Here is a 12,337-nt window from a genome sequence, read left to right as displayed (position 1 = left end):
AAGCATGCATATGGAAGGAAGGGAAGCTGGTGCCTGCTGGCATGCTCCTCAAAACCTCCCCTAGAGTGGTCTTTGGAATATATTAAGTTTGTTAGCAGGGTATGAAGTTTGAATTCCTACAGGGCACTGAGGAAGTGAAGAACAGGTGTCTGTATTTACACATACAGGATTTCCACAACCATCTGTCAAACAGAAATGCAATTTGCTGCATTTCTAACAGCTGGGGAAACAGTGACAAATATGGAAAAAAATGGAAGTAAGCATGCATACTGCAAGTTTTTTGTAATTTTTTTCCCTAGGACAGTTTACTTATGAGGAAGTATTTCATTTTATTTCACAAGTCTATGCAAACTACTTACAAGAAAAGTATTCAAAAGAGAGCCCTTTTGAATACTCAACCATCGAGAATTACATGTGAAATGTAGCTTTCATATGCGGGTTAAGACTTTCCACATAAGAACAATGCTGCAATCCTCCTTTATAACAGAAGGGAATGGATTATTAGAATGCTATTCCTAAAACATTCTTCATTTTAAAGTAACTAGTTCATTAATAAGACTGTTTTTAAATGAGTTGTTCTGAAAGCAAGCTTTCGAGATCATCCAAAAGGAGCTTATACGCATGCTTTGTTTTCATTGCTAAAGTCATCCCCAATGAACACTACTCAGGTCTATGGTTTAGGTATGTGTAAAGCGTGATGAGGATTCTGAAAAGACTTTTTTTTTTTATCGAAGAAGCCGCTCAGCCTCCTTGGACTTGCTTTCTTTTGTTTTCCTCAGTAATGCCTGTTTTATAGCATTGATCTTTTCATCAAGTTCAGCCAATGAATAGTTCTGCTAAAAGAACAAAATAAAAACCACAATCATTTACATCTTGTAATTGCTAGAGAAGTGGCCTAGCATTTGATACTTGAGGTCACTGCACGTTGCACCAAATGATAGAAATACTTTTGCAGAATTGTCTGAATCTAGTCTATGGCTATTTAAACTTGAAAGAAAAAGAATGTAAACTTAGAATAAACTGACAGTCCTAATCATGGATCAATATATCCATGCTACTTCCATTAGATGCTTGTTTAACCTGTTCATTAAAAAAAAAAAAATCCGTTGATGGTAAAACACTGGATGAGACTATCTAGATTGTCTAGAACCCAGCTTTACAACTGAAGGGTTTTTTTCCTATTACCCAACATCAATCTCCTCTGTGCCCACTCAACCTGACAATTTTTTTTATCTCTTCTTACACAAAGAACTGGTCATAATCGTTTTTATAAAAATATTTCACCCTTCGGAGGATTTTTTTCTCGTGTAAACAAGCCTACTTCCTCAACCCTCAGATGGCCCACATCCCATTCTAAGCATTCTCCCCACTCCATCTGTCTCCAAGTGGGATGGCTAGTAGCAGACAGTGTTCCAGCTACGGTCCACTTGCACTGATGAGAAATTCTCTCTTGTGGCCTAAGGTACACTGTTAATGTATTCCCTTATGCGATGGTGTTGTGAAAACAGCAAGTCTTACTGACTTAGGTTAATCTCTGCTATAACGTCAGGCCTTTCTGCAATACTTTTGCCGAGCCAGCCATTTCTACTTTTATTGTCTCTTCATAAACCGATAAAGCGAATTAAAAAAACCCAACCAAACAAACAAAAAACCCTAAAAAAACCCAAAAACAAAAAACACCAAACCACAAAACAAAACCAGAGGCCATTACTAGGAGGCTGATCAGAATTCACAAATTGCTTGTTACCCTAGCTTGACTGACATCATTACAGATTTATTTTATTTTATCATCCTTCTAACTGGTGAAAACACTAACCTACCCTAGTACAGACTCCTAGAAGACTCATTTCATTGTGACACCCATTAACTTTCTTTCTCCTTCCCACCCTTTCTTTGCCAGCAAGCTATCCAATACTGACGCAGCTATTTCTGAGAAGTTAGATATTTGCTTTGTAGAACTTCTGATTACTTTTCACTCAAAATATCCTAAACTTAAGGTAAACAAAAGTTAACAGCACTTACGTGGGGAGGTTGAACCTTTCTCCTCTTGCCAGAACAGCTCTAAAGAAAAGACATAATCAAAACAGACTTAATGTTGCACTGACAGAGGACCACAAGTAATTCTGTAACAACACTGACAAGTGTCTTCAAAGTACAGAAAGAACAGTGACTGCCATTCCATGGATTAAAGAAACCTTTTTATAATTAAGTGTACTTTGGATCATGAGAAATACCACTGGAGAGCAGTCAGAAGCTGTTGAAGCTTCTCCACGCTTGGCAGCCAACAACTATCAACTTAACTGAAGCTTACTTCAGACAAAACCAAGATCAATATCCAGCTTTTGAAACTGTCAATATTTTTCTCCCTAAAATTTTCATGTATCCACACCAATATTTATGCAAAACTTTGGGCAAAAAAAATGCTAATTACTGCACAACACTACTATTGCCACCATCACAAATTTTTCCCAGATCCCCATTCTAGAAAAGACCCTAAAGCACTTTCTGTGGAAATTTCAGCTTATGAAAGTGTATGTTTTAGCTTCTAGTTTCCAACAACTTGAACAAATAGTCTCACAAATAAAGGACTTTATTGGTCTCCAACACAAACAAAACAATGAAACAAAAATTTGTAATATCGCTATTGATTTTTAAATGCTAACCCTTCTTTGTCTGCTCTCAAGGAGAAGATATAAATTAAAATATGATCAACAGTAAAAAAGGCATTCTTACTGTTACATGGGGAAAGAAGGAAGAGCAAGATAACAGACAAGAAATTTCTATAGCCAAGCAGAGCCTGATGTAGTAACAACTAATGTTCTCTTTGTCCTAATCTCCTTTGGCGAATGAAGGGTAAGGTTTACTATTCAGAAAGAGACAGAACTCTGCCTGAAAACTAGCAACAAAGGAATCTGAGTCATAGAATCACATGAAACAATTTTTAAAGGGTTTACTCTCTCATCCTATTGGAACGGTTATTTCACATAGCTGATCTTTAGTAATGAGATCATGTACAGAAGCCCAAAGGATTTCAGCTGATTTAAGCCATTAATGATTTGTACTGAGATCAAAACTTTAGTCAATTTTCTCATCAATTAGTCAATTAGAAACACTTCAGATTTTAAGGCGAGGGGGGAGAAATCCAACCTTTACAATACATTCCTTACCAATTAGTTAAGCTTGGGTGGCTGCAATTTTTTCCCTCCAACAAATACTGTTTTCTTTCAAATGAGAAATTAGGTAGAAATACGAACTTATATAGATGGCCCACATGAAATGTAACCATTACACCAAGCCAGAGTTGTCTACCAAAAGCGTCTGTCCTCTAACTCCTTAGGTTTTTGCCTCTACATCAAAGATTTAAGCACGAAAGTCCCGAATGCATTTAGGTATGCTAAAAGAAGTTGAGAGAATTTCTTACGACAGATTGAAAATATTCAGGAGACAGTCCTTCCAGCTCGAGGATTTTATCTTCAAGCTTCTTAATTCTCTGATAAATGTCTCTTGGTACAGGACCACCTAAATACACCAGTACAAATAAAAAGAAATCAGGAAAAGCACTTGAATAACTTTTTATACTAAAGTTTGCAAGTTTTACAGGTGAATTCTTCGAGTCCAGCTATCAACCAGTAGCTGAAATAAAATGAGTGGATGGGATAACAAAAAGGAAGGGCAATTAATGTCATTCAGGGTAAAACCTGGTTGATAAGCCAGTGCAGTCAATGAAGGCAACAGACAACTTTATGCACATGACTGAAATATGTCTGACAAGGTCCCTGGAACAACTAATGATCACTCTTACAATACATTGGTCACACACCAAATGTTACCACTTCAAAACTGACAGCAGCATCAGGAGGGAGCAGATGGGATGGCAGACTACACGTGAATTCAGCATTGATATCCAAGATTGTTCTGAAGGAAACCTATCTCCACTAAGCATCAGAGGTTAGAGGACAGGTATGAGCTGCGCTTGACAAAGAACAGCGTTTGCTTGGCCATAGATCAGAGAAGCAGAGGTGGGGAATATGTGTGTGTAATGGAATAAGAGAGCTTTGGGAAAAAACCAACAAACAAACAAACAAAAACCCCCACCAAACAAAAAAACCCAACAAACCCCACAAACATCACAAAAACAACACCAACAAAAAAACCCCACCTCAACCCATTTGCTGTTTGCAGCTATACTACAGCAGCTTGGGCTTGTTTCCCCATGTAAGAACAGAACTGATCAAAAGATCAGCCTTAGAAAGCATCCTATTTATGCTACATAGTATTCTATAAACTGAAATCACTGTTTATCACAACTAACTACTGGCTATCCCAATTAAAATGATAGTCTGGTTCTGACAGTAGTGACAACCAAGGCCTTAGCAAGCTTTTACTTCTTCTCTTGCCACCTGTTTCCACTTATTTCTAGGTCTGTTAGGTAAGACAATTAATTTTATTCCATGAACTATTGAAATAAGCACTAATGGGTTTTTTTGCCATTCATCTATTTCCTCACTTCAGACAGACAATTTTTGGGGTAGCTTCCCTCCTTCAGTTCTGCTCTCTACTCATCACTCAGCAGCTACTAATTAAATCGGCTAACCTCTCACTCTTCTTAATATTGCTGTCTCTCAATGTAAAGGGAAAAGAGTAGTACTAGCACTAGAAGAAGCTGTTCTGAAAAACAGCAGGTTAAGTCAACAACTCTTTCAGTCATCAGAAAGAAAAACTGGTGAACAGGTAGCTGAGGCAGGTTACCTGCTCAGATGAATACTTTTTGTACAGCTGCTGGGGTAAGTAGCAAATGATCTTGAGACCTTCCCCAGGAATGCTGATTTGGACAGGACTTGAACTGGAATTGCACACTTTCATCCTCTTCCCCTATACTGTTGTTTAACTGACCTGTTCCTTCAAACAAAATTACGTCACCTATTATAGGCACAACCTGGAAGCAAGCGCCCCTCCTTAGCTACCCCCAATCATTATCTCTGATATGCGTAAACTCCAAAGCTACTATATGTTGTAACCTTAATGCTGGCCAGCCACTTGCAAATTCTATTTCCATGCACAAAAAACACCTTATTTTTGAGACAGCTATACATCTAAGCATCAAGCTCTGACTGCTGCATCAAGAGTATCTAGGAGTATTCTACTCTCCTTGCCGCCAGAGGACTTTGATCCAGTATGCATTCACAGGAATCTAGTAATCTAGTCAACGTTCACCATATTCTTAGAGAAAGGATTGGCATCTATTCAGTATTCAGAAGACAAAAAAAAGTCAGTGTGTGTCTGCCGTGTGATGTGTAGAACATTCACTTTATTAGGTGAAGATGTGGGCTTCTGTTCTGCTTTGAAAACATTTTTCAGGAAAAATACAGATTCCTCCTTTGTAAGTGCCTTACTGATTTATGTTCTAGAAAACTGGAGGTGGGGTGAGGAAAACAACTACTTAAAAAAAGTCAGTAGCCTGGTGGTTATGGCGTTTATTTTAGTGAAAGGTATGGACTCATGTTTGCATGGCTAAAGGGAAGTATTGACAACGAGCTTCCCACATTCTGGGAAATAAGCCTCCACCTAACTGTATTTCAAGAATCATCCACCTTTAGGAAAAGATTTCAGGTTGCCTTTTGGGTTCATCCTATCCCCAGCCCACCAGGTGTCCATAAAGCAGGACTGAGTCCTAACCTCAGCTTTTCCTGCTCAGTGGGTCAAGGCAGAAGGACTCCACCGGCTATGGAGAACCCCTGCCTCCAAATATTCCAGATTGTTTTAAATCCCATTCTCTCTCGTTTGCCACCACATCAAGTGTAGATTTACTAACTCAGCATTCTAATTTGGGCATAAATCTGGGCTCCATTTTGGGCATAAGAACTTAAACATTAGATTGTAGTACTTGGGGTGACTAAACCCTTCAGTGGATCTATCCACTGTTTTTATAGTCACAATTTTTATAGACTTGCCTAGTTTCACTACAGCAATGACAACTGTAGTACAAACTGGCACACCGATGTCAAAATTAAAACATGACACAAACCTGTCTGTAACCGTAAGTGTGCTTCAATGTTCTGCAATCTCTCCTCAACAGCTTGGTTTCCACAATCATGAATGGGTACATTGGCTTTGTGAATGGACCCATGTGCTCCTTCAGATCTAGTCTGAGGTCCATATGTATTTACTACCCTAGAAACTAGGTAAAGAGAACACACGTTTAACATATATGCACATGAAACACAAAGTACATCTAACTAAAACAATCAAAATATTAAAATATGAAAACCTGTGTTAAATCAATTTCACACCAGTCACTCATGTGAAGGCTCCCACACACATTAAGATCAAAGGTTCAAGTAAAAGAATTTTCCTATTTTTGCATGAGTAACTAAACTAAACAAAAACCTAGGACTTTACATATGCAAAGTAAAAGAATTACTCATACATTCACGTAGAATGGCAGTATCAAGAATTTGTCATCAGCTGCTGATAAATAGCAGAAAACGCGGTATCTATGTCAGCAGTTGCACATGTGAGCTGTTGTGAATGCAAAGAAGAGGCCAGACCTAATATTACAGGAAGCATCATAAATACATGAAGATGAGGGGAGGTATACAACTAGAAGAACCGCTACAAATCTCAGCAAGGAAGTTCTCTTCTAATTTTTGTTATTCAGGTAACGGCTTTAATGACTCTTCAGCTGCTTTGCTGAACTATGTCTTCATCAGAAGATTTTGGTCACTTCTCTTTAAAACACAGCCATTTCTCAAGTCCTTCCTAATAGGACTACTGCAGCGTACTGCAGACTTAAAGACAATGTTGGCAACTCCAGATACTGAAGCACACACCATCTTACTCAAGTCCTTCATGAAGGCCACATCTTACATTCTTGCTTCAGTTTATGCTGGTTTTACTTCCAATTACTTTCTAAGTGTTATTCACATTTCAGTTATGAACTGTTCGGGTTTTAGTTACTTGAAGTGCAAACTTTTTTCTTCCCTGTAATATGCTACCATCCAAGTTACAAACTAGCACTCAGTTTAAATAAGTGACAACTGAAAGGAGTTCTTAGTGAAAGATTCTAAATTCAAACTCATTTCCCCATCTCCCTCTTAGCTCACCAGACCTTTTAATGCTTATACCTATCATTGTGCTTCACAGTATTATTATGAATTTTAGAATTCAGAATAATGAATTGGTTTCTAGAACCAGTATCAAGTGGATAACTGAATACTACCACTCTCAAAAATGGAAAAAAGGTTACTTTCATTCTCATTTTGGAGATTTTGTTTGTTTGGTTTTAAACACAGAGTAACTTGTGTACACCTAGAGAGCAGTAGATGGACAAGCAATCTTTTATACATAACTTTGGTTGGACAATCATTTCTACGCTATTTACTCCTTTCCAAAAGGCAGTGCATTGGTAAGCTTGTTCCTCAGCTTGTCACTTCCCATAAATCTATGTCTCAGAACCTTCACTGTGTCCCAGAACTATTTCCTAATTTTATATACTTACACCGACTAATGAAAAATAGAAGATAATTTTATTTAATCTCAATTCCTTAACTGGACTGCTGGCTTCACCTTAGACGAAAAGCTAAGAATTGTTCAGCTTCTCTGTCCTGGTTTATCTTTTGCATCTTTCCTTTCAGACAATGAAAATAGGCCACTTTGTCTTGGTCTTTAGTGCATAACCATCATCTTAATGAAGCAGTTATGGGATTGAAAACCTTGGAGAAGTAAGTGAAGATATAAAAGTATTCACTAGAGTCAAAAATCAACATGTTAAATTTGCATTTTTTGAGCATTCTATAAAAAGTTTTTAAGTCAAAAATTCATCAATGCTGTTCTATCCGGACACTCTTAATAAATGGGTATTAAAATAGTTGCTTACCCTTTATATGGCTTTTAAATCCAGGATAGGGTGTGAAAATTGCATCTGTTCTGGCACAGCTATTTTCTAAATAAATAATAATAATATAAAAAGTGAGGTCCTAATTATGTATTTATAATTTAAAATATTCTAACCATCAGCAGCTTTGAGGCTTTTAACAAATCTAATTAAAATTTTTCATACAATAAAAACATCAGAAATACTTCATTCATTCTATAAACACTTGCTTACTAGTAGTTTCACACACTTGCATGGACCTACTGCTTTTAATTGGGTAAGTCACTTTTATATACATGTGTGCATACATTTATACATAATTTATATATTGGATCAGGACCAAATTTCTTTCAATTTACAATTTATTTGGGTCTTACTTTTCACTGTGTTTCTCTGTAACTTATTTCTTTCTTCCTGTACAGAAGTCTTTTCCCTGCTTACCACTGTTATTCTGACTTTATGTCCTTTTTTGAAACCGTTCTCCTCCTATTTTCAGACTGATCTAGTTTACTCATCAGCATTCTTTTCTCACCTTCCTGAATTTATTCTGATGCCTGTGACTTCTTTAATTTGTTTAACCATAAAAACCTTAGTTTACCATCTTAGTTTATTCTAATGTTTATATTTTAATCTCTATTCATATACACCAAAGCTTTACACATATTTTATTACGCCTGAACATACAAAGGAAGGTCTTATCATCATTTCTTCTGTACGTAATTAACAATTTTAGGAATCAGTATTTTACTAACTAGCGTATTCTACTAGACTTCAGATGTCATTTTCATTCCTAATGAAACTAATGAACTAATTCCTAATTCCTAGTTCATTCCTAATGAACTAATATTCAAGGAGTTAAACTCTCTTCCTATAAAGCTTACGGAACAATAAGCTTTGATCTCTAAAAGCATAAGTACATCACAGAGACAATGCACATCTGGGTTCACAGGTACTTAGAAAATGTCTCCGTACTATTTATGTATATAAAAGTGTCTTCACTTTTAAGACGCCTTTGGTTACACAGTTACTGATCATGCTAATGAGATCCAGCCTACCAGATGGATTTAAGATTGTTTGATTATAGATACAGCCAATTGTGCCAGTTGGTGCATTAAAAACACCAATAGGCTGAGTAATGTTGAAAAGAAAAAGTTATTCTAAGTAGCTAGTAATTCAAATTGATTGCAAAAAATACTTCTTTGTAATTTAACCAGCATTAAATTAAATTCAATTTGAATATGCAATTCACAAGACATTTTTTAATTGCAATTCTGTTAACTTTGGAAGGAACATCTAGCTAAAACACTGGGAACAATAGCTACAAAATCATCTGACTTAAGATCTCAGTTCTTAAAGTGAACACAGTAATAGCTAGAATCTTTCTGTATGGGATGCATTAAACATTGACATCCAGTGACTACTTTCTTTTTTTGTCTATCTGAAAACATCTGCAGTGCACATGCAAGTTCTTAACTTTAAAATAAAGTTACTCTTAAAATAAAGTTCTGTTTTAAATATAGAATAGCACTTTTGAAAAACAAAAAAATAAAACCCCAACTTAAATTGCTATGAAGATTAAAGTCTGGCTAGCCAGTTACCTTGATTACAATCAATAACATTGCAAAATTCCCTGACATTATTTTCATTGATCTCAGCTTGTTTCCTCTCGATGAAGGCTGATATCCGCCTGTCAATCTGCAGGTAATAAACATGATGGCATATATCTATTTCATTCTTTAAATTTAAAATTTAGAAAGGTCTTTTTCTTTTTTTTTAAATTTAGGTAAATCACTTACTTCTGCTTTTCCAGCTTTTATTTGGACCACCTCTGGATCAAAATTAACATGAGCATCCTTCAGATCTCCCAAGTCATAACTTGCATACTTTTCTTCAGTCTGATAGTTACCATCATAAACATCTAAACTTGTTTCATAAGTTTGGCCTTCTGTTTTACCTGCAGGTTCAACATGGCCTATATTTTCCTCTTTAATCAATGACTGGAGTTTTTCTAAAAGAGGCTGAACAAAGAAAACAGTATGTTAAAGTCAAAAAAGAAAAAAAGCCAAGTACTATTTCTAAAACAGACCAACTGAAATAATTTTAGGAATTACAACATCTGCCCCTGATGGAACACAGTAATAAAAAAAAAAAAGAAAAAAAAACCCCTATAGTTCCAAATACTGTGCACACCATGATTCTAGCCTTTTTGACCCGTGCCTTTTAGAGGTTTGTATAGGAAAACTCCCGAATTTCTGCAAAAATCTGCCTACTACTCCTCTGTTACTAGCACAATCAAAGCTTCAATCGCTCGCACCAATGCCACTTAATTAACGTGTCATTCAAATGCCTACTCAGAACAGTAAGGCTTAGTATTTTTCCTCCTTAACATGAAAGCCCACGCTTTTACACTGTAAAGCCTTTACTTTATCACTACAGCACTACATTCTCCACTTGAAACTGCAGTTGCCCAAGCAAATGAGAGAACACAGACATGAAATATATAGGCGTTATCCTGAACACATGCTTTTCTTGACACGGTTGATTATCCACTTAGGTCATGAAATTAAATGAGAGAATGCACTGACATTTGTAGCAGCAAAAATAAATGCTTATTATTCTACCGCAATAACTCTTACACAAGATGTAATAACAAAACCTCAGTACATATATATGTCACACCCCCTTTTTTAATTTTTACCAATTTCATCTAGTCTGAATTTCACTGCCTATTTTCCCTCTAGAATTTTTTTTTTTTTTTAAAGACAACATGATTTTTACCAGTCACATTTCCTGAAAAGGAATCAAATTCCTACTCGCAGCGTTCTTACAGTTGGATATAATTTTTACTTGCTTTTATCTTGCATATTTTCTCTTTTTGTTTATCACACCAAAGATTTGGTGGATGTCTGGAAAACATAAAGGGTCTTTCTTTTACCTACAGACAAGCAAATACAGGAACTTCCTTTTTCACCCTCTCAGTACGACACATTTGAAATAATTAATTGACTAGCTGAAGCAAAAAACTGGTATTCAAATCCTCACCTTTTACAGGTGAACTATCAAGGTCAAAATACTGTTCAGTTACCAGCTGACAAACTGCTCACCCTCTTTGCCATGCAACTAAATTACACGTACTTTTGGCACGGTTGGAAAGTTTCAAATAGTTAAAAGAAATGACAGTAATGGTGACTGGCTACTTGGCAAGATGAGACATTAATGTCAAAGAAATTACTCTTTAAAAAAACCCCCAAACCTACGCTGAAAATACATTTAATTGCAGTAAGACACTCCAGGATGTGTCATGCTGGGATAATGCCACTTCTTGAACCACTGAAAGCACTCCATGTGCCTCAAAACTCACCCAACGCATGGAATCATTATCATAGCATGACACACACCTGCCGTGTCTTATTGCTTAATTATAACCCACCATAGATGGAAATGTATCACATTTACAATGCAAGTCTAGAAATCAATGAGGCTGCATTTATTCAGCCTGCTCACCTACAGTGGCTACTCCCACCACCAATCTGAAAAATCCGTAAGTGTGAGTACCTATGAAGCATAGTGGTATCCCAAGCATACTTTTGCATTCTTTTTTGTTGGACATAGCAATATGAGATCAAAATGACTGAAATTTTACAGTTTAGATAATATAACTACATTCAGTCGTTGATCACTTTTGTCAAGTTGAATGTGTCCAATGAAATATTTACCTGCAAGCATAAAATATGCTGCTGAAGTGCACTAAAAAGCAATGTTGGCTGAAGTGCTGATGTGCTTTGAAGCTTGCTCCAATCGATTACAACTTTCACGATATCGTCTCCAAGGTTAAGCTTCAAGAGGGCAAAACAAACACAACAAAAAATTACATTGTTATGTTGTATTAACATCCCAGAAGTATACAAGACTTCTACAGGACAACAATTATGCTCACTCATACAGATCCCATTTTTGTATGAGGACATTGGAGGTTTGACATTAATTATAATTCAAGCAGCTGTCATTTTCAAGGTAAGCTAGTATTTGTAGAGTATATTCAAAAATTAAAAGTTTCTTACTACCTCATCACACTTTCATTGTATTAATTTGATCTTTAACTTCAGTCAATTCTCAATTCAATTAACTATCATACAAAAACATACCGTTCATGTTAATCGCTCAAATCTTTTCTTTTAACAGATGATAGAACCACCAGCAGGAAGAAATATGCACCCAGGATGGCAGTCTCCTGTAAATTCATGTATTTTATTCTGAGATTTGCAAGGCTATCTATGCCTGTATGACCAAGGCATAGATACTGCACCATGCCACATTCTTGAAATTTTTACTTGCTGCTAATCCAAAGGAGGCTTTATATTAAAAATAAGTGTTTTAAAAAAAAAAAATCTTTAAAAAAATCTCGAGGCTGAACAAACTCTAGACTACACAGCACCACTATCAAACCCATTTCCAAATCACACT

At 36.2% G+C, this 12,337-nt stretch overlaps 1 protein-coding gene across 1 annotated transcript; it reads right to left on the bottom strand.

Moving 5' to 3' along the window:
* Positions 1–280: 280 nt before the first annotated feature.
* On the bottom strand, positions 281–11,709 carry MBIP (MAP3K12 binding inhibitory protein 1; the record flags this gene model as incomplete). The annotated part of the gene is made up of 8 exons (XM_009580518.1): positions 281–836; positions 2,023–2,061; positions 3,422–3,519; positions 6,026–6,178; positions 7,877–7,942; positions 9,472–9,568; positions 9,670–9,891; positions 11,590–11,709. Coding segments are annotated over 8 exons (906 nt in total), but the record flags the coding sequence as incomplete, so codon positions are not given.
* Between the last annotated feature and the right edge of the window lie 628 nt (positions 11,710–12,337).

Source organism: Fulmarus glacialis, unplaced genomic scaffold (assembly GCF_000690835.1).
Source record: "Fulmarus glacialis isolate BGI_N327 unplaced genomic scaffold, ASM69083v1 scaffold2146, whole genome shotgun sequence".
Classification (NCBI taxonomy): Eukaryota; Metazoa; Chordata; class Aves; order Procellariiformes; family Procellariidae; genus Fulmarus; species Fulmarus glacialis.
This window is presented reverse-complemented; position numbering and strand designations above follow the sequence as displayed.